The 20,432-nt window shown below is 39.8% G+C and overlaps 1 protein-coding gene across 3 annotated transcripts in view; it reads left to right on the top strand.

Annotated features, from left to right (window-relative positions):
* The window catches only part of col14a1a (collagen, type XIV, alpha 1a), a 133,863-nt gene that overhangs the window by 84,434 nt on the left and 28,997 nt on the right, over nucleotides 1-20,432 (top strand). For all 3 annotated transcript variants that reach the window (XM_034612058.1, XM_034612059.1, XM_034612060.1), the window contains exons 33-37: nucleotides 1,369-1,478; nucleotides 10,439-10,597; nucleotides 12,304-12,381; nucleotides 13,125-13,211; nucleotides 18,353-18,406. In XM_034612058.1, the coding sequence (XP_034467949.1) occupies nucleotides 1,369-1,478; nucleotides 10,439-10,597; nucleotides 12,304-12,381; nucleotides 13,125-13,211; nucleotides 18,353-18,406 (488 nt within the window). The remainder of the gene's footprint in view (nucleotides 1-1,368; nucleotides 1,479-10,438; nucleotides 10,598-12,303; nucleotides 12,382-13,124; nucleotides 13,212-18,352; nucleotides 18,407-20,432) is intronic.

Consider the following 20,432-nt stretch of genomic DNA (forward strand, 5'->3'; position numbering starts at 1 on the left):
GCCTCTGGGGGCCTGATATCCGGGCCAAATGCCATCTTCCTCTCACCGTACACCATTTAAAGTTCGGTTGGTTCCTTTTTTCACACAAGGGGAACGTTTCTCCAAATAACAGTTATCTGCATATGGATGTAGATAAATTAAAAAGCTGATAGTTGATGTATTTCCGTAAATGTGTGCCACCATTTTAGCTCTCCACGCTGACTGTTTACCTGCTCAAACGCGCCTGTTCTAACTACGTATTTGATCCATTCTAATGTGCCTTTAAAAAAAAGCTTTCTTCTTATATTATATCCTTAGTAAGATGCAGAGATTCCTGAGCTCCTTTCTTTGATTTGACATGAAGCCAGTTTTTTAAGCCAAAGCAGATGGGATGATAAATATTGATGCTATCATAAGTTTCCCTGTGGTGCAGTGGCTGTGTTCATGTCAGACTAAAGCATAGAGACACTGCACACAAGGCGAACTCAGCCCAGACATGAATGTTTAGAGGTGTTTTGGACACCACTGACTTTGGAGGAGACCTCGAGCAGACCCATGACCTGCTGCGGAGATTATGTTACCAGCTGTCCTTCATCATCTTGGGAGCCCCAGGAGTAGCTGGAGGAGGAAGTTGCATTCTGGTTGTTGTGCTTTTCCCTGTTGACCCTGACACAGCTGAAGTAGCACAAATCGGGAAGGAAAAATATGCCTTCTTATGTTATGATGTTTTATCCTTACTGATCCTGAGAGCTCTAAAAACATCCATGTCAGAAGAATCCCTAACCTGAACCTAATTCATTACATTGGTCCAGAGGTTTCACCACCATCGTACCTCCATGTATAATTGAACATTAAAGACACAATGTGTAACAATTCTTGATTAAAATGTCCAAAAATCATTAGACCCATGTTATATATTTTGTAAACTTGTGTATTTACACTATCCAAAATGTTTCCGACAATGCTCAAACCGAGAGAAATCCACAATTTTATTCCAGGTAACAGGACGTTTAATTTTTGTTGCCTTTTAATTTTTTCATATACTCTTTACCTGTGTCTATAGGCACTCTACAATTCTTTTATATCATATACATTATAATAATAATGGGAGCGATGGGTTCATGTTCTTGCCCCCTGATGGTTGCATTCAGTGCTTGGATGGAAAAAAATAAAAACAACAGGTATTTCAAGCTCATATCGCAATGAACTAACATGAAACGTTTAAAGTTGATGATGATAAAGTTGATCAGTTGATGATGTTGATACTTTTTCAGGAGTTGTATTAAGCTAAAACGTCAAATAAACAGCAGCACCACACCAATGGAGAGATTAGTGCGAACAAGGCAATAAAGCAACACTGAACTGTTTCTACCCTGTGTCCTCCCACAGACTCTGGAAAGACCTTGACGTTCTTCAACTACGATTATAAAGGAGACTTCCAGACTGTTACTTTTGAAGAATCAGAAATCAAAAAGATCTTCCACGGCAGCTTCCACAAGGTCAGTCTTAAAATTATTGATTAGTCAACTTTGAAAGGTAAATGATCCAAAACTGATTTATCCGTGTAAAAGAACATTATTCGTTTAATAGATTCATGCTAATGGACTTTGTTTTGTTTGATATCATTATAGTATAAGTAGAGGTTTTGAGCTGCTGGTCAAAGTACTTGAGGTTGTCAAACTCCTTTATAGAGTTAGAACCACTTCAACACTGACTTGAAAGTCATTGTCGGCCTCAGACAGCGTCCCCCACAGTGACTACATTTACCAGTTTGCATTACACCTCCTTACAAGTTTCAGGCTGTAGCTTTTCAGATAAATATTCAGATCCAGTGCAGAGCAGGAGGGAGCAGGAAGCTTCTGGGAAAGAACAAAATAAGGAAGGTCTAGTCTGGTGTTTTTTTTGATGTTTTTAAAGTTGTGGCGCCTGTTTGGTGGTTATCCAGTGCTGGATTTTTTTTCTTTCTATTGACCTGTCAGCACCGCTGTGATGTGTTTGTGTGTGCAGGTGATGAGTCTCTTCTCTTGCTCTCTCTCCCTCCCACTCTCCGCTGTTCTCGCTGCACCCTGTTTTTTAAAGTGGTGGATTGTAGGAGTGAAACTGCAGATTTCATCACCCTTTGACACCTCTCTTTTTGACGTTTTCTTTTACCATTAATTATACATTATAATGCTCAGTTATCATTGTAGCCCTTTGGTGTAACTTTTATTTAGTGCCATAACATGAAATACAATGTGCACACCATAGGTCAGCTTTTAACTGTCATTAAAGTGATCATTACAGCAAAATACAATTATATAAAAGCAGATGTTTCTCTCAGTTTAACCACATGTATCTTCAATGGTAGTTTCCAGGATTTCATTGACATTAGTGCAGTGGCTGTTCTACACCTGCCTGTTTGGAATGGGCTGTTTGCTTGGCCTGTGGTGATACTGGTTGTGAACTGCATTAATGAGCCACAGGTCCACCTGCAGCTGGACTCCACAGAACCCTGAAACTGCATAAAGAGCTGCTCCCCTGTTCATTTCTAGTCCAGTGAAGCTTAACTCAGTACACAGCACCCCAAAGAAGAGAATCAGTTGTTGTTGCCATGAACGCCCTGTTGTCATGATCGACAAGTAGACTTGCGTTGATGAATTCTAGCCGCCACTGCTACAAAGAGCTAGTCGCCTGTTTATTCAACGTTAATTAATATCCAAATCACACCAAATTCAACGCTGCACTTCCTCGTGCCCTTAACAATACACATGCCAAGTGTGAAGCCGATACGATGATCGGTTCTTTAGATATGTGTTCCACAGACAGACAGACAGACAGAGAGAGAGGTTTCTGGAATCATTTTTGATGGATTTCTACTCAGCGTGAGTCAGTATTAATTTGTCCTATCAACCAATTCTCTGACAAAGACATGTCACATTCACCTCAATCACTGGGATTGTATTCAAATATTTTTATGTAAATGATGTTGTATCAAATTATTTTGGACTGAAATTGGAAATGGCAAACTTTGATGACATCCTCTCAGTGAAAGACAATTTTCTGCTCACTTGAGATGATATTGTGTTTTTAATCAGGGAATAAATAATGTTGGAAATGCCTCTATGGCATGAATAATAATGTTGGTTTGGACCCAACAGGTCCAGTAAATGAGTAATTCATCCTGCAGGAACACTTTGTCATGAAATATCAACAACATTAGCCAACACAGAATAATAATAGCAAGTTGCAGAATCTAATCAATACTTTTGTCTTCACAGACGTGTTATTTGAATCAGCCACACTATTTAGGAGGTCTGTTTAGGGAACTAATGGAAATGGGCATTTGTATGCATTGTTTTGTAGCATTTTAAATTAGTGGCTCACATTAGTTTCGTCCAGGCAACGTCTTTACAGACCACATTTTTGTGGGGCTGCTGTTGTGTAGTTTCTGTACTGGGACTGTCAATGGCTTTTCTGCTAATAACAAACCAACAGCAGCCCACCAACTGTCTGTCTGCCTGTATCTCAATTCTCAAAATGTCAGGGAATAGCTGTCCATCATCCGCAGTGTCTTTTGTCTCCTCCATTGTTTTCCATCTTTCTGTGGGAGAACATGACAGTGTTGAGAGAGGGAACGGATGCAGGACAGCGCCCGGCCAGCGGAAGTCTTGGTCTCCATTTAGACACATTGACAAGTGAATAGTGTGCGCATGTCCGCGTGTGCGTGGATGTTAGTGTGTCCTATATAAAGAGATTACCATATGTAGACACCTCGTGTGAAGGCGGGGATACCGAGCAGGATCTGTCACCGCTCAGCGAAGCACACAGACACACACACTAACAGAAACAAAAAAACAGAAAGAGGTGAAGGACAGAGAATGTAGAGCAGGGGAGGAAATAGATATGGAGAGTTTGACACACAGCCGAAATATAACAAGACATGTAGACAGAGAGAGGAGAACTTATTGTTTTCTTCTAATTTGCATGTTGCTTGGGGGTCATATTAAACTTCCGAAGTGGATGAAGACTTTTTTGTGCCTCCCAATGGACTAACGGTCTCACACTTAAAAATGACCACCAGCACTAAAAGTTGTCCTTGTGTGCTGTAAAAGTTTACACCCTGGAAATTTGCTCCAGTGCTTTTGTCACTCTCTAGTTTACAGTAATCCACTATATTTCAGGGAAATTGAAAAATTCACTGTTAATTCAGTCAACCATGCAGTTATAAGGCCGTTTCCATAAAAGCTTGGAGAGGAGAACAAATAATAAGCACAAGGACGAAATAAATGTGGCTGCTGATAGGATAAGATTCAGGATACCTGAAGCTGATGGCGTTACGTGCCTCGGAATAAGTTTATATGCTGTTTGGATTTGTTTATGTTTAATACAGTTAGAGGCAAAAACCGTTGCACATTAGAGAACTTAGTTGTGCCTTAATCTCTAGTAGTTTTGAACATTTACATGGTGTTCATTTTTAAAACTCTAGCGCTTGTACAAAGCAGGTTATATTTATCTGCAGCCCCATATCTTTGTTATGACAAGTTCAAAATTGGTTCTGCTTATCTGGATCAGCATCACAGATAGAAGTACTCCACCAAAGTAGGTTTTGTTTTCAAGGGGAGCATGAAAACATATACAAGTACAAATGCATAGTCATACTCAACTTTATGTTGTGTAAATGTCCAGATACACTTGAATTTGAGATCTTTTTCAACACTGCTGATCTTTATATGCTCAAAAAACACATTTGGTTACATCTCAGTCAGCCTGTTTCTACAAATCCCAGAGGCAGAGATTAAACTGACCTTCAGTCGTCTCTACTGCTTAAGAAATCCAGATGTGACGGTTGTAAGATCTTAAAACACATCACGTCTGCAGCTGTAATGAAACTTTTTGCTTACAAGTCTCTTTTTTTACTACAAAACAGTGTCTGTGCCAAAGGTGTGGTCTTTTCTGGATTTAACATGACACCAGCAGCAAACTGGACTGAAGCAGCAAACTTTATTGTAAAGTTAAAGAAGCACAGAGGAGAAAGTATATATGCAAACTCAAACGTGTATGTGTAAAAAATATATTCATATACACAATCACACAGTGCACACACACACATTCAAAGATGCATAAGCGAGCATGCGGATGCACAATTTTAAGTGCAGGTCAGAGAGAGCTGAGTCAGCTGAAAAGCTGATAGCCTCATCTACTCCGCCTCACATTATCTCTCACAGCACGTTTAAAAACTGCCATAACACTTTAAACGTTTGTGTGTTTGTCTGGCAGCCGATGTTCCCAGTTCCATTACTGTACCACTCCCTCATTTTGTGTTTCCAAGTTACAGAGAGGTGAGAGAGAAAGGGAATATGCTGATTCACGCCTCTCGCTCGTTTTCTTCTTCTACTACAACTACTACTCTTTTCTCTTCCTCTTCTTCCAGATTTTGTTGTTTAGACGTTGTGGTGTAAACTTAGATTTTTAATCACTGTAAATTAGATCTTTCCTCACTTGGTTTGGAACAATCTTTACACAGTGTTGAATAAATGTTATGGAAACATCCAAAATGCTCACACTGTTAAACCAAAGCTATGGGACCAATATTGTAACAATATTCTTAGTGTGTCTGTGTATGTGTGTGTTTGCAGAGAGTTGTGTAACTGTGTCTTAAATGAATCTGCAAACACTTACATAGATATTAATGGATGAGAAGTGTTTTAACTTACCAGGCCTCACTATTGGCTGTTGTTTTACGCAGGATTTTAGTTACACTTCTGCTTTGGCGGATCAGCAAATACATGTGGGGATTTGTCCATAGCCACAATGTTGATGTTTTTTTACCCTGAGCTGAGGTATGGCAAGTGAGGCGACCATTTTTCTCATGTGTTTTGGTTAAAAAGAAAGTGTTTCTTACCCATGGATTGTTGTTTAGAGCCTGTCTCACAGCCACCCTGCCCATGTGCGGCCCCCTATTGTCGAATCCTGACTTCATTTTAAGAGTAGTGAAGCACAGACCAGGTCGAGTGAAAACACAGACACTCAGGGGATTATTGGTGTGGATAGTGTAGTTACCAATAAGGACATCACAGTTTACCCGAACAATAAGCCTTACTACCGATAACATCTCTGCTCTTCTCTCAAAGAGCCGTACAGAGGAGCTTCCTCCTGCATGTGCCCCATGTTATCCAGCTGTTTTTGGATTCACACACTGTGCCCACCCTCTGGAAAGAATCAATCATTATTCCAGCTCCAAAGAAACTTTGTCCGACTGAAAATAATGATGACAGACCCGAGGCTCTGATTTCAGTTGTGATGAAATGCTTTGAAAAATACATGATGCCTGTACTCAAGGCAGAGGTCAACTCTGTACTCGATCCATTCCTGTTTGCCTACAGGGATGGGGGGGGGGGGGATTAACAGTATCAACTATTTCACTATTAAGCACTTGGAAGACCACAAGGATTATGCACACACTTGCTATTTGTTAGTTTAGGCTGTGCTTTTAATGCACTTCATCCCCATGTTCTAATCATTGAAAACAGAGAAGATGATGTCAATCCTTTTATATGTTTTTTTTCCTGGGCGGCACGGTGGTGTGGTGGTTAGCCTCTCAAAAGGAATGTTCCAAGTCGAATCCTGTTTCGGCCGTGGTCTTTCTGTGTGGATATTGGTTGAATGCACATATTGTGAGTCGCTTTGGATAAAAGCGTCAGCTAAATGAAATGTAATAATGTAATATTGCATGTTCTCCCTGTGTTTGCATGGGTTATCTCCAGGTGCTCCAGCTTCCTGCCACAGTCCAAAGACATGCAGACTGCTGTTAGGTTAATTGGACACACTAAATTAACTGTAGGTGTGAGTGTGAGAGTGTTTCTATATGTCAGCCTCCCGAAAAGACTGGCAGCCTGTCCAACCATCTCATTATAAATGTGAGAAAAACTAAGGAGAAGGTTCAGAATTTCAGGTCGGTGGGAGATCATTGTCCACTGGTTACACATGATGAGCCAATTATCCAGGTCGGCTCCCACAAGCACGCTGGAGTTCACTTAAACAACACCTTTAGCTGCAGGGCTCATGTTGAAAGCCTGCATCCTCATTTACAGCACAAGTTGTGCTTCCTTACGACTCAGGGCGAACCAGATACATTTGTTTTTATTCTACCAGACTGCATTGGAGTGCATAGTCTCGTTTGGGATGTCAGCATGGTACGGCAGTTTCGCTGTACTGTTAAAATTTAAGCTCACTCGTCTGGTTACAGCACTCCATGAAAGTTATGGGGAGGAATGAACAACAGTCCCTCCAGTCACTATATGAGCAGTCAGAGAATATTGTCGGACTCATCGAATGTTCTCCATAATGATGAGGCCTCACACTCTCGCCAACAGAAACTTTTTTTTATCACTGCTCATGCAATAGGTGTAAGACGTGTAATATTACATGTATGTATAAGGTGCAGTATGTGTAATTTTTGGATGTGTGAGTCCCCAAAAAATGTTCCCAATGGAAACAGTGACCACATGTACATGGATAACAATATCACAATATTGTCTATATTCTAAATAAGACATTATTTTGAATATGATGTTAATGTGAGTTGCAAAAAAAAGAATATTCCATTCATATTCCACTTTACATGTGATAGAGCAAAGTGTGATTTATGGCGCCAAGCAGTTGGTAATTGTCGTACATGTGGAAAATGCTGCAAAAACTACAATAGAATGTTATAATGTAATGAAAACATTGTACATGTCGACATAATGCGACTAAGGTCGACTATTCCACATGAATTCATTTGATTGTTTCTTATTCTGAGTAAGACCTTATTTGGGTAAAGATAATAAGATTATCTTAATAATATCTAAATAATATTCTGTTTACATGGCAGTGAATTATTCAAACTATTGTCTTGATCAGGTTGATATCAGAATATTGCTGTCCATGTAAACGTAGTCAGTAAATTGTATCGTATTATAAATTATGAACAGGAACAGTTTCTCCTATTCCTGTTGATTTTGTTTTGACATTTCCAGTCACTGGAGATAACGTTGAGTTGATGGTTCACTGTTTCCACTATCAGACCCAGCAGCGATGTTCACTGTGTGAGATTACCAAAGTCAAATGTGCAATATGACAAAGACAATGAAGCACTGTCAGCGGGCCATACAATAAAAAGTCATTTATCTTTTGTCTGAAATATGATAAGGAAAGAAGAATTCTTAAAACCACCTGACGGATAGGTGCAAAGAAATGAGGTGCTTTATATTACAGATGGTGCTGATTGGTAAGACAGCAGCAGCGCTCACATTAGACTGTGAACGTCTGTTTATCTGAATATGTGTGTGTGTGTGAGAGGAAGGAAGAGAAGAAGGCTAATTCATCTTGTGCTGGCAGTAGTATTAGCTGTGGAGAAATCCTGTGGACAGAAACCAGCCGTCTGACCTGCCAGCAGCAGCAGCAGCAGCAGCAGCAGCAGCGTGCAGTGAAATACGTGCTGCTTATTGTTCTCATATTTCACCCTTATTTCTTTTGGTCAGCGCTGCTTTTTTGTATCTTTCTTTGTTGCTGAACCAAAACTGATCTAAAGTCTCAAATTTGAGCTTAGTCCCCTGTCAGCCTCTGAGCGACTGGGTATGTATCAGATATACTGTCATGTGAGCATGTTGCTTGACCAACATAAATAAGTGGAGAAAGTTATATTTGGAGTCAGGGCACATATATGTGATTGATAATCACCTGCTGACTGTGGTTGGTGCAGGATGTGACGCACACGGACATCAGTCGCGTGGTCTGTAGTTTGTTAACTTTAATACCGGTCTCCCAACTCACTGCCAGCCAGACAGCCTCCCTTCTGTGGGATCGCTTATATCGGCTGGCTCGACACAGCTAATGTCAGGGCCTCCTCCATCATGGCGTGCTATGAAAACTACAGCCAATGACGGCCAATTGGGTCAAACTCACAAACGTTGCGATTGGTTGACGCTGTGAAGTCACTGGTCAAAGTGGAACTCCATGTGAAGCCATGCTGCGGATTGGCTTCACCACAAGATGTCTCTAGCACATATTGGAAGCGAGCGGGAGGTGAAGGTTCGTCTCTGCTACATTCCTGTACATGCGTGACCGTGGCCTAAAAATGTAGTGCAGACTTTTCAAATCAATCTGTATATAAAATTTTGTAATAACTTACAGCAGCTATCAGAACACTAAACTCCCACGATGTTCACTATCAGATATAACTCTGACTTTAAAACATTGAGCTGAAACAGTTGAGAGAGTATTGTACTGTGTGACCCCAGATGTTGGCCACGTGTAGAAAAATGTTTGAAAATAAACTGTGTTTCATATAAATCTGTTCTGATGTCTGCTACTGATGTTGGCCGCGAGTTCATATCTCTGAAGTGTAAGAACAGAGGAATAATTCAAATTGTCCATTTTCGAGAATAAACTTCCTCCAGACTAAATTTGAATCTGAGTCACTGCTGGAGTAAATGGAAGAACCAGCCTGAAGGAGAGAGAATGACAACGTTAACATCTGGAGCTGGAATTGTAAACATGCACACGCACACACACACACACACACACACACACACACACACACACACACACACACTAAAATACAGTTTCACATCGTTGCCTTATATGAATTCACTATAACCATGAATACTACTTGAAACTGAAACCACAAAATAACAGAAAATACCAGCAAAATGTCACCACCTTAGAGGATTTGATCTTTTATATCACAAAAGTACAACACACACACACACACACACACACACACACACACACACACACACACACACCATGCTCAGTGAAGTGTGCCGAATGGAGGATGAGAAGAGAAAGTCATTAGAAAGCAGCCATCCAGATGTCAGCCTGGGGAATGGGAGCTGACACTCAAATATGAACTTTGTCCAACTCCACATTAGCTGAACCCCATAACTGTGTTTGTGTGCGTGCATGCGTGTGTATGTGTATATAAGTGTTCCTATGACATACTGCATATGTATTGTCACTAAGGGTATGAAAGAGCAAAAGTACGACATAGAAGTTCTCATAACGATGAACCATGCGGCTGCTGATAACTTTACTTTATTGCAACTGCAGCGCTCTGTTTTCATTAAACATGCAACTAGTTGAATTTCACGGTTCGTGGCAGCGACCTAAACCTCCTCTAAGGAGACAGGTTAAACTCACAGACACTCGGACTAGACAGGCTGATTTGAGCGCTTAGATTATATCATAATCCACATACACAGGGACCTTAGTGTCTAGATGGATACAGATGCTGGAACTCTGAAAATATTCCATTAAAAATGACAACTCTGTTTTTTTTCTCAGTCTATTCAGTTGTTTTGTCTTTTTTAGTAAATAATAATAATGATTGAGAGTATTGAGATAAAATACTTTGGATCTCAATCTCAAGATTTGTCAGAACATAGGAGTTTCTCTCCACATTATTGCTAATGCACCTTATTCTCTGTCTCCCGTACAGCTCCATGTGACCATCAGTAAGACATCGGTGAAGGTGGTGTTAGATTGTTCTGCGGTGGGGGAGAAATCCATCAACGCAGCCGGTAACATCACCACAGACGGGGTGGAGATCCTGGGAAGGATGTTCCAGTCCAGAGGAACAGAGGACAACTCTGCTCCAGTCAGTACCCAGTCTTGTCTTTATTATTGTAAAGTGCACAATGAATAAATAGTGAATGCATATTAATTTAGGATTCCTTCTGGTCATGGACATTTTAAAAGTATCCTCTATACATTACAGTATGTATAGAGGGATTATCAGAACAGTAGGGCACAAGTGGTTGGGCAAAATCAAGAAGTTGACAATGTTTTAAGTAAAAAGTAAAAATGCCAGGTTTGTATTTTCCAGCCAGCTCCACATATTTCATAAAAAATAAACTCTTGATTTTTTTTTATATTTTCTTACTCAGCAAGTAAGCCTGCTGCCTGCCCCAGCCTGGCTGGATGACGTAAACCAAAGAGTAAATTAAATTCTGCTTTCACCAAGCAATTATAATTTGCCAGTTATAACTGTTCCTTTGTGCAATAAAAATCCAAAATCGTTTTAGTGAGCTGTAGTCAATTTTAGTATTTCACTAGTAGAAATGTACAATGTGATTTACATAGCCTATACTTTTTTAGCTGCGTCATACAAGCGCTCAAAAACTAATTTTACAATGAAACCTAATGGGTCTTTAAGTTTTCTGTCTTTTTATACACAGAGCAGAGGCTTTGTTTTTTAAGAACTAGTTTGTTTCAGGCTACACAAAGAATCATTTTCATTAGTTAGGAGTCTTATATTCATAGAATTCATAGTGAGAGTGGGTTTTTGAGGGAATGAGTTTGATTGAGGGCATTACGAACCTGAGCAAGAATCAGCATTAATACACAACAATCAGGTTTTCAATCAGTTTCAATGTTAGTTCCAGTTTGACTGAAAGTGCTCAGCTAGTTAAATTCAAAGACGCCCTGTGGTTCTGTGATAGCAGGTTTATAATTACAAGGATACGACTGTTACACACAGGCTATAAGGCCAGACTTTTCTCCTCAGGCATAAAAACATTTTCTTTCAGTAATTGTCATTCATTTTCCAATAAATTGGGCTGTTTGTGGATTTGAAGATGTGACATTTGAAAATGATTATGTGGCAAATAAGGACATTGAGTGCTAATTTAACTGAGCCTGGGATATTTGAATCAACTTTGGTTTAATTAAACAACGGTTCAGTTACTGTACGTCAGACTTTCAGGGGCCTTATCTATACTTGAAAGAATATTTAATAAACATCAAGTAAAAATTAAACATGACACAAGCTGTGTTCAACAAATACAGATAATGATTGTGTAAATGAAACAGTGGAAAAGAGTAAACAGAATTTCTTCTCACTCTCTAATGGTGTGTTCGTGTCTGCATGTTTTGAACTGAAGATAAAACTGTTTCACAGTCAGTTTGTTCTGTGTGGGAGTTTTCCATAGTTTAACTTGTGTCTGTGATATATACATATTAAGTTTGATATAAATGTTTGATGGTTGAGGTAATGGGGGACTTCTGCTTTCTGGATAGTCCGACATGAAAGATCCTCATCACTGCCCTTCTAATAAAATAAACATTGTATGTCAGCAGGCACCTTCCTCAGTGTTGATGCTGAATTTAAGAAATGAATCATACACAAGACCATGATGTAATTTAGAGCCTGGTTTACAGTTGAAGATTAGAGGAGCCTCCAGAACAAGTTCCAGCACTTTCAGCTTCATTAAAGCTGTGAGTCAAAGTGTTAACAAAACTAGAAACACCCGGAAACCATGACAACATATCATGATGGAATTGTGTGTGTGTGTGTGTTTACAGTTCCAGCTCCAGATGTTCGACATCATCTGCAGTACATCCTGGGCCAGCAGAGATAAGTGTTGTGAGCTGCCAGCATTAGTAAGAAACTACCACACTCACACACATACTCTTTCACTCTCTCTCTAACACTCACACACACACACACACACACACACACACACACACACACACACACACACACACACACACACACACACACACATACAGACCTGCTCACATTCACTTCAATACAGAATTGTCTACCTCTGTGAGTACACAGTGGTTTTGATCCAACTGAGTTATGATGAAACCAGGATTAAAGCCAAGTTACTTTGACTCTGTACTGAATCAATGAGTATCAGCACTAGTCCCTGTTAGTGGGGCCTGTGGTCAGGTGGGTAATTTCATTTATGGGATTTAAATTCCATTAATCAGAATGTTGAGAGTCTGTCTGTATGAGACCAGAATGACCAATTAACACTTAAGGTATAAAACAAACCCGCACAACAAACAGACACACTTAATAGTTACCTGTTAATTAAATGCAACTGTACAACCTGATGCAACCACAAAGCAATATCCTTGTGATGATTATAATGTTCAGCTCGTGCTGCCCATGCCGAGAGGCCAACAAAGTGTTTTATTTAACTCCGTGGTCATTTTTAGGTTGAATTTGTTCTTGGTCCTGTATTGCACATACATTACATTACTGTGTACAGCATGTTTCTATTTTTTGTCCAAGGCACATGCCATACATGAGGCAAAGTCGGCCTTTTGTTTGAAACACCCCCGTACAGTCTCCAAACTCTACACTTATCTAACGTGTGTGTTTGTGTCTTCAGAGAGTTGAGGAGCAGTGCCCTTCCATGCCTCATGCTTGCACCTGCTCCCAGGACAGTAAAGGACCCCCAGGACCCTCTGGACCTCCTGTAAGATATCTCTCTTTCTTATTAATTAATTCATTAAAAAATATGATATGGAAAAGAGTCTAAACCCGACTAGACCATGGTGAGAGGACATTCCATGTTGGTCCCCTTTTAATTTGCGTCATATCCTCTTTACCTGTGGCTTTGTTCGTCTCTGCTAAAGCTTTCTTGGCAAACGATGTATGACGAAGGAAAAACACACTGGTATCCAATTAGCCAGTCGGCAGCTTTTTCCCTCCACTGTTTGTATTGGTCACTCGTAATGGGTCGTGATTATTTATTGTTCTTTGGTGCATAACGTGAATGAATCTTAAATACATCACTTCATTTGTCAACATGATTTGTATCTGAGTTGCGTCACACAGATTTTAATCAGCAATGGTGGTGAAGAAAACAACTTTCTTGATCACACGCTGCTTCACGACATACATTTAATTATTTGATTTTTAGTTTGAGGAACCTTTCCTCATCTTGCTTTTTTGCCCCCCCCCCCCCCACTCTCTGCACACTGTTTTCGTATCTCAATGTATTTGTTTACAAGCTTTTTCATTTGCATTTTTACTTCTCCCTTGTGTCACTTAGTCGCTCATTCTCTTTGAGTGCCTGTGTTTGTATCTATTCCAGAAAAGGGTTTAGACTGTCAATAATGGATCCTGCTGGTAAATTTCAAAGTGAGACAGACACTCTGGCAGCTTTGTTAAAAGGTCAATTTCCATCCGTGGAATTTACTATTGAATGTTCAGAAAGTCGATTCAAAAGCCTCAATTCAAAACGCTTTAGTGGCCCCTGTCGGCCAGTTGGTTTGCAAACATAATAGGACATTAAAAATACATTTTCAAACATAAAATAATCAAAACATGTAAAATATCAGAGTGTAAGGATGAAAGGTTGAAGGCTTAATGACAGTGGTCAAACCAGGCCTGACCAACGGATTCAGGGACAATACATCAGTCGATATATCGTCTTTTGTCACTGATCCATTAACATCTGAAACCAGTTGCTTTTAAAGCTATAATGTTAATGAAAATATAATATATAGATAAACTTTGTTTATATTGTCCCTTTCAAAACACAGTTACAGGCCGCTTTACAAGTTAAAAAGGAAAAACTGAAGGCAAACAATAGGAAACTTTTAAAGAGCAAACAACAAGAAACTAATCTAAAATAATTTTGATTTGAAGATCACACAGAAATAAAAAAGGGTACAAAATAAGGGAGAGAAATCTTCAGGCGTTGAGGTGACATATGTTAGAGAAAGAGGGATGATCTCGTAGAGAAGCTGTATTCATCTCATGCAGCAGCAGGTAAAACCTGATAGAGGCTGATAGATGAGAGCAAGTAAATGAGCTCATTTACTACCTGAGACTCTTTGTCTATATTCTCTCTCTTCTTTTCCTTCTCTCTTTATCTCTCTGTCTCACATTTGATGTCTTCATTCATTTCCCTCCACCTCTATATCTCTTTCTTCTTCTCCTATTACTTCTCCTTTCTTAAGTTCTCTCTCTCTGTCTCCAGCCTGTGGGGCTGAGGGCAGGGGAGAGTTGTGGATCGACACAGGAATGGTTTGAGAAACTAATCACAGTCAAGTCGCCCAGTTTTTCATCCCTGTCTGAGGAGCCACATTCACTTACTCATCTACAGGCCACAGCCCTCCCTTCTTCTTCTCTACATCTCTTTATCTATCTATCTATCTATCTATCTATCTATCTATCTATCTATCTATCTATCTATCTATCTATCTATCTATCTATCTATCTATCTATCCATCTATCTATCCATCCATCCATCCATCCATCCATCCATCCATCCATCCATCCATCTATCTATCTATCTATCTATCTATCTGTATCTCTCTCTCTCTCTCTCTCTCTCTCTCTCTCTCTCTCTCTCTCTCTCTCTCTCTCTCTCTCTCTCTCTCTCTCTCTCTCCATGATCCCTCTCTCTATCTCCATGATCCCTCTCTCTATCTCCCTATATCTCCCTCTATATCTCCCCTATCAAAGACCTACACTACAGGTAAATATTAGCTAAAATTTAAATAATTTTTAATGGCTATTAAGTTGGAATTTGATTCAAAAAATGGTGTGAAAACTACTTATAAATGAGCTTAATTTTAGTATTTAATGACATTTATTTTCTTAATTTTCTCTTTTTAACTTATAATAAAAGAAGAGTAAAACTGTTGAATAAGTCTGAACATGATTCTGTGGTTTTCTCTTTACTGTAATTTCTTCTGTAACCTCCACCTCTTGTCTCCTTTCCTATTTTTCATTCTCTTTTTCTCATTTCTTCTATATTTTGCCTCCAATTCATCCCAGAGCCTGAGGCGCTTCTTCCTGTTCCCTCTCATTTTATACCTCTGTGTGCCTCCGTCTGTCTCTCTGTCTGTGTCTGTTTCTCTCTCCGGCAATGAATGGGGCTCCTTAAATCACATTTTAACTGCAGCATATAGGCGTAGATGAATGGTTTATTGACAAAATCATGGCCACTTCTGTGCTAAAGCTGCACGCTGCAGTCAGTGGGGCTTTGAGGAAGGATGAAAAGACGATGCCATTCCCCTTGTTAAAACAACATAATGGTTGTTAACAGAATAAATGTATTAAATCCCCCAGCAGAAGAAAAAGGTTCAGACAGACAGGAAAACCTTCAGCTTCCACGACCGACTGTGAACACAGAGAGTTAAAGAGTAAACATCGGATGTACACAGAATTTGATGTTGTGTTGTCGGGACTTAGTGCGCTGCGATAAGTGGAGAAGTGTGAATAGACGGAAATGAATACTTGGCTCTACATGGAGATGCCTCATGTAGTGTCTAAACCTTCAAGATGCTGTCGAGAAGAGACAACTGGAGGCAAAATGAGATGGATTTAATTATCATTAAATAGAGTAGCTGATTTTATAATGAGATATTAATTATTTTCCTATTAATATCTGATATTCCTTTTTCGAAACAGATTTGCTATAGTTTGATCCCCACCACATAGACAGGTGGAAGTAAAGATTCCAAACAATGTTATTTTATTTTGCTATTTTACTGTAAACGTTTCCTTGCACTGCAGCAAACGTCTTCACTTTTCTAAATCTTTGAGTCACCTTTGGAATGATATTGATCAGCTCAGCTGAATCGCAGTGTTGTCTGTGCCCCCTGATTTGGCACAGGCTCGGCTCGATACCGAACATCAGTGGGCAATCAATCCGACATCACGGAAAGAAAGACTTTCTCTACACACCATCTCTGTTTGTTAAAACTGAATTGAGCCCCTGCTGAGATCCAAATATTACGACAAAAAAATGTACTTTGCTATTGCCATCAAATTGCTCAGTTAAATGAAAATAGCTTTGTAATTTGTTTTCCTTGAAAAATCCAAACACACGGTTTTTGGATTTAAAGAACATTTCAATGAAAAAAAATCCATTTAAAACCTCTTGCAGAGACAAATTGCTGAATTTACCAACAAAATCAATCATTTTGAGGAACATGTTCTCTTCCCAGATGTGAATGCATTTGAAAACAGTTATTGTCTGAAATTTAAATGTGTCTCTTCGCTGCCGGAAAAAAATATTTAAAGGATACTTCCTGTGTTTTTAAGGTCTATTCTTTTCAATTCTCATATACTATATATGCTGTTGAAAGAGTAATTGGTTGCTTCGGTTATTCCCTTGCTCTTCTCCAGCAGCACACTGCTGTTGATGGATGATGATGAAGGACAAAGATGATATTCAGATGAAGGTTTGAGCATTCAGCATTTTGGCTTTGTGACCCAGCAACAAACCTTGTTCCAGAAATACGAGGAATTGTTCCACTAAAGAGACTGAGGCGTTCAAAGATACCCACTTGATGTCTCTTACTCAGACTGTTGAAGTCTCACAGCTTTTACATGACTGAGCAGTAGACGGGTGAATCATTTAAAGTAGTTCTTTCAATGTTGCACATCAAAATAGAGCTTAAAAATCAGAAGCAGTGCGTTAAGTGACAAAAGTGGAACCACGCAAGCATCATGTCTAGCAGTAGTAATAAATACCAAAATATGTTCTGTATAAAGATTGACGACATGACTGCAGCCCAAAAGTGAAGCCAAAGCATCTTGACTGTCACCTGGGGGCTGGCTGCAGTTTAGGTTTTAAACCCGGCCTCCTCCATGTTGATGAATGGGACATGGCCCAAGCTAAAACGTCAAATATTTTTTTCTTAAAGATGGTTTCTGTAATTTTATGTAGTTCTTATCACAGTGACGTAAATTCATGTGCTAATTTAATCTGTAAGTTTGGCTTTAATTGCTTGTTTGATGCTATTAAAAACAGGGTTCAATGTCATGATTAACAGACTGAGACTGAAACTCAGCTCCAAATACATAATGTGGCGTCGTCCGTATCCAACATATTTTAGCTTCATATCTCAACGGTGGGGGGAATTGCAGATGCGTCCATCATCTTTATACAGTCTATGAAAGAGATATACAGCAGTCAGTGATCCTGAGTGGTAAAGCAAATTATCACGAGGACAAACTTACTGTATATGGGTCAATAGTTTGCTTGTATCGACTTTTTTTTGTCAGACATTTAGAAAAATAAATGTATTTTATATGTACACTGGTATTGTCTATTAAAGTAATACAAAATTATATAAAAAAGATAGAGAGAGATGATCTACAGTTCTTCTATTAGGACTCAACTATTGCTTTTACTATATCCATGTTTCCCTTCTCATTATCCTCTCCCTTGATGCACATCGGCTGAATACTATAGGAACTACCTTAGCCCCCACCCTGTTCCCAGGGGAGACCTATTCAAGAAAACACAGGAAGAGGATGGACCTCTTCCTGGACCAATGATTAACAGATGTGTGTGGTTTGTCCCCGGATAAACCTCGGGGCTTGAGAGGTCAGCCCAGGGTTTACAGCTCCAGACTCCTGCTGTTACCCACAGATGCAGAGTAATGAAGTGCAGAGCTCGGAGGGACAGTTTACAGCAGAGCACCATTGGCCTCTGTCCATCATATTTATAATCCAGACATATCAAAGAGCTATGCACATCTAGTTTTATTAGATTAAGCCACAATATCCATGTTTCTCAGACATTTTAGGCACAGAATTGATTATGTGCTGTTTTTGAAAACTGTGTTTTTGATGTTACCTGTGTTTCAGGGAGGTCCAGGTATAAGGGGAGCCCGAGGAGACAGAGGAGAGGCAGGAGTAACGGTGAGTAAAGCACACTGAAGTCCCAAACAGTATCTATTTTTCACGCGTTTGAGCAAATGTGAGTTAGCATGTTCCTGCAGGAAGAAGCAGCCCAGGAGTAAACAGCAGGATTCAGACTGTGTTTCAACAGGCAAGGGCAGAATCAGCAGGATACAGCATCATTTCGATTAATTTATCTCAAACCTTGAGAAGAAAATCTATATTTCTTAGATGAATTAAACCCCCTCCTTCAAAATGGCTGGACATGGAGAGCCTCATTTAATGTATCAGATTTCTATCAGAAATTTTCATTGAGGAAAAAGTGGCAGCATCCCTTTGCAACTGTGAATAAAAATAATACAGTACAGACAAGACTGAGCAAAGCCCACATTTATAGTACATTTTAATCATATTACAGGACCACAGCTCCACCGTCAGGGGCGGAAAAAAGGCTCCATCCTCTGATCAACCCAGTGATTACATATTAAAAGGTGTGAAGTAATGACCACCAGTCACAAACAGAGAGCTTTTTCAACAGCAGCTCCCTCCATCCTCCAGACAGGATAAACTCCTACATCAGTTTTCTATGCTAACTAATCTTCCTTTTTGGCCTCAGATTTCAGGCAGTCTGCTGATCGGCACTTTTACTCTCCTGTCTTTAACAGATGAGCTTGGAGACCTTAGACTGGAGACCCGACCTGAGCCCACTGGGACTAAAACTTTGAAATGATAATCGAGTTTGAGTCTGGCTCGGGACATTGGCTGGGCTATCTACTTAATTCTTTTAAACTGAATGTGCCTGTAATCGAGGACAACATCGGGCTCAGGGTGGGTTTGGACACAAACAAAAAAACAGAATGCCTGGCTCAGTTAGTTTTCTGTCAGATGTAAACGGGGCTCGCACAGAAAACTGCAGCCTAAACCGCACTCTATAACCAACACCGTCCAAAAGACTTATTGCAGTGTTTGCATCTGCTGTCGTTCTGCTGTGGAAGTCTCTTCCAAATTGTTACAAACCATCGAGCTGTGGCGTTCATCACAAAGCCTGATGCTGTTGGGAATTTCCCTCACGCTCCCATGATAGTAATTTAATCTTCGATTGAAAAAGAAATATATGCTTTGAAACAAAACTTTAAAAGACGCAGCAGGGGTCCCGTCACTTCTGCTCAGGCCCACACAGCCGCCAATCCCAAAATTAAGCTTGTTTTCCTCAACCATGTGTCCTTCTCTGACTCCGCTGAGTGACAGCGTATCAAGTGCAGCACATGAAGTGGCCCACCCAGAACTTACAACTTAGCAAACATGACTAGAAAGCAAAAATGGGATCCGACGCATGAAAGGCTTTCTCAATACAAACCACGTGTGTTGTGTTTTGGGCTCTGGTATTGGACTGGTTATCTGTCCTGCTGCCACAAATACAGTACATATCAATTACATGTCTGCCGGATCACACTTATCTTCACTCAGAGTATTTGCATTATTACTCAGCTCCCCCATGAATTTATCGTTATTCATCCTCAGGAATGAATTTGGATGCATTGCTTGCTACAGTATGAGCACTGATAAATGGTCGAATAAATTGTGCAGTTATTAAAAGGAACCTTCAACTAGTTTCAATTTCATCACCCCTCAATTGATTGATCTTTTCCGGTCGTTTGGCGGCATATTTTATTATTTAAATAAAAACAACACATTTCAGTCCTGCTCGTTTTTCCTTCCTCGCACTTTTCATGTGTATCTGATCTACGGTTTCTTTTGATCGTTTGCATGGATAAGAAAATACATGAAACCAGTAACAGTGTGGTTGAGCAATAAAACAATAAATACAGCCGGGGTGAAGATTACTTTGGCTACCGCTGCTGCTGAGCCAACAAGATACAAATGCTGGGAATCAGCGGTGGTTTATTGGAATTCTTCTCTTCTCTTCTCTTCTCTTCTCTTCTCTTCTCTTCTCTTCTCTTCTCTTCTCTTCTCTTCTCTTCTCTTCTCCTCTCCTCTGCAGCTCCCACACATGAATCAAACGAGCACACGGTGGCACAAGCAGAGT

This window comes from Hippoglossus hippoglossus, chromosome 16 (genome assembly GCF_009819705.1).
Source record: "Hippoglossus hippoglossus isolate fHipHip1 chromosome 16, fHipHip1.pri, whole genome shotgun sequence".
NCBI classification, from domain to species: Eukaryota; Metazoa; Chordata; class Actinopteri; order Pleuronectiformes; family Pleuronectidae; genus Hippoglossus; species Hippoglossus hippoglossus.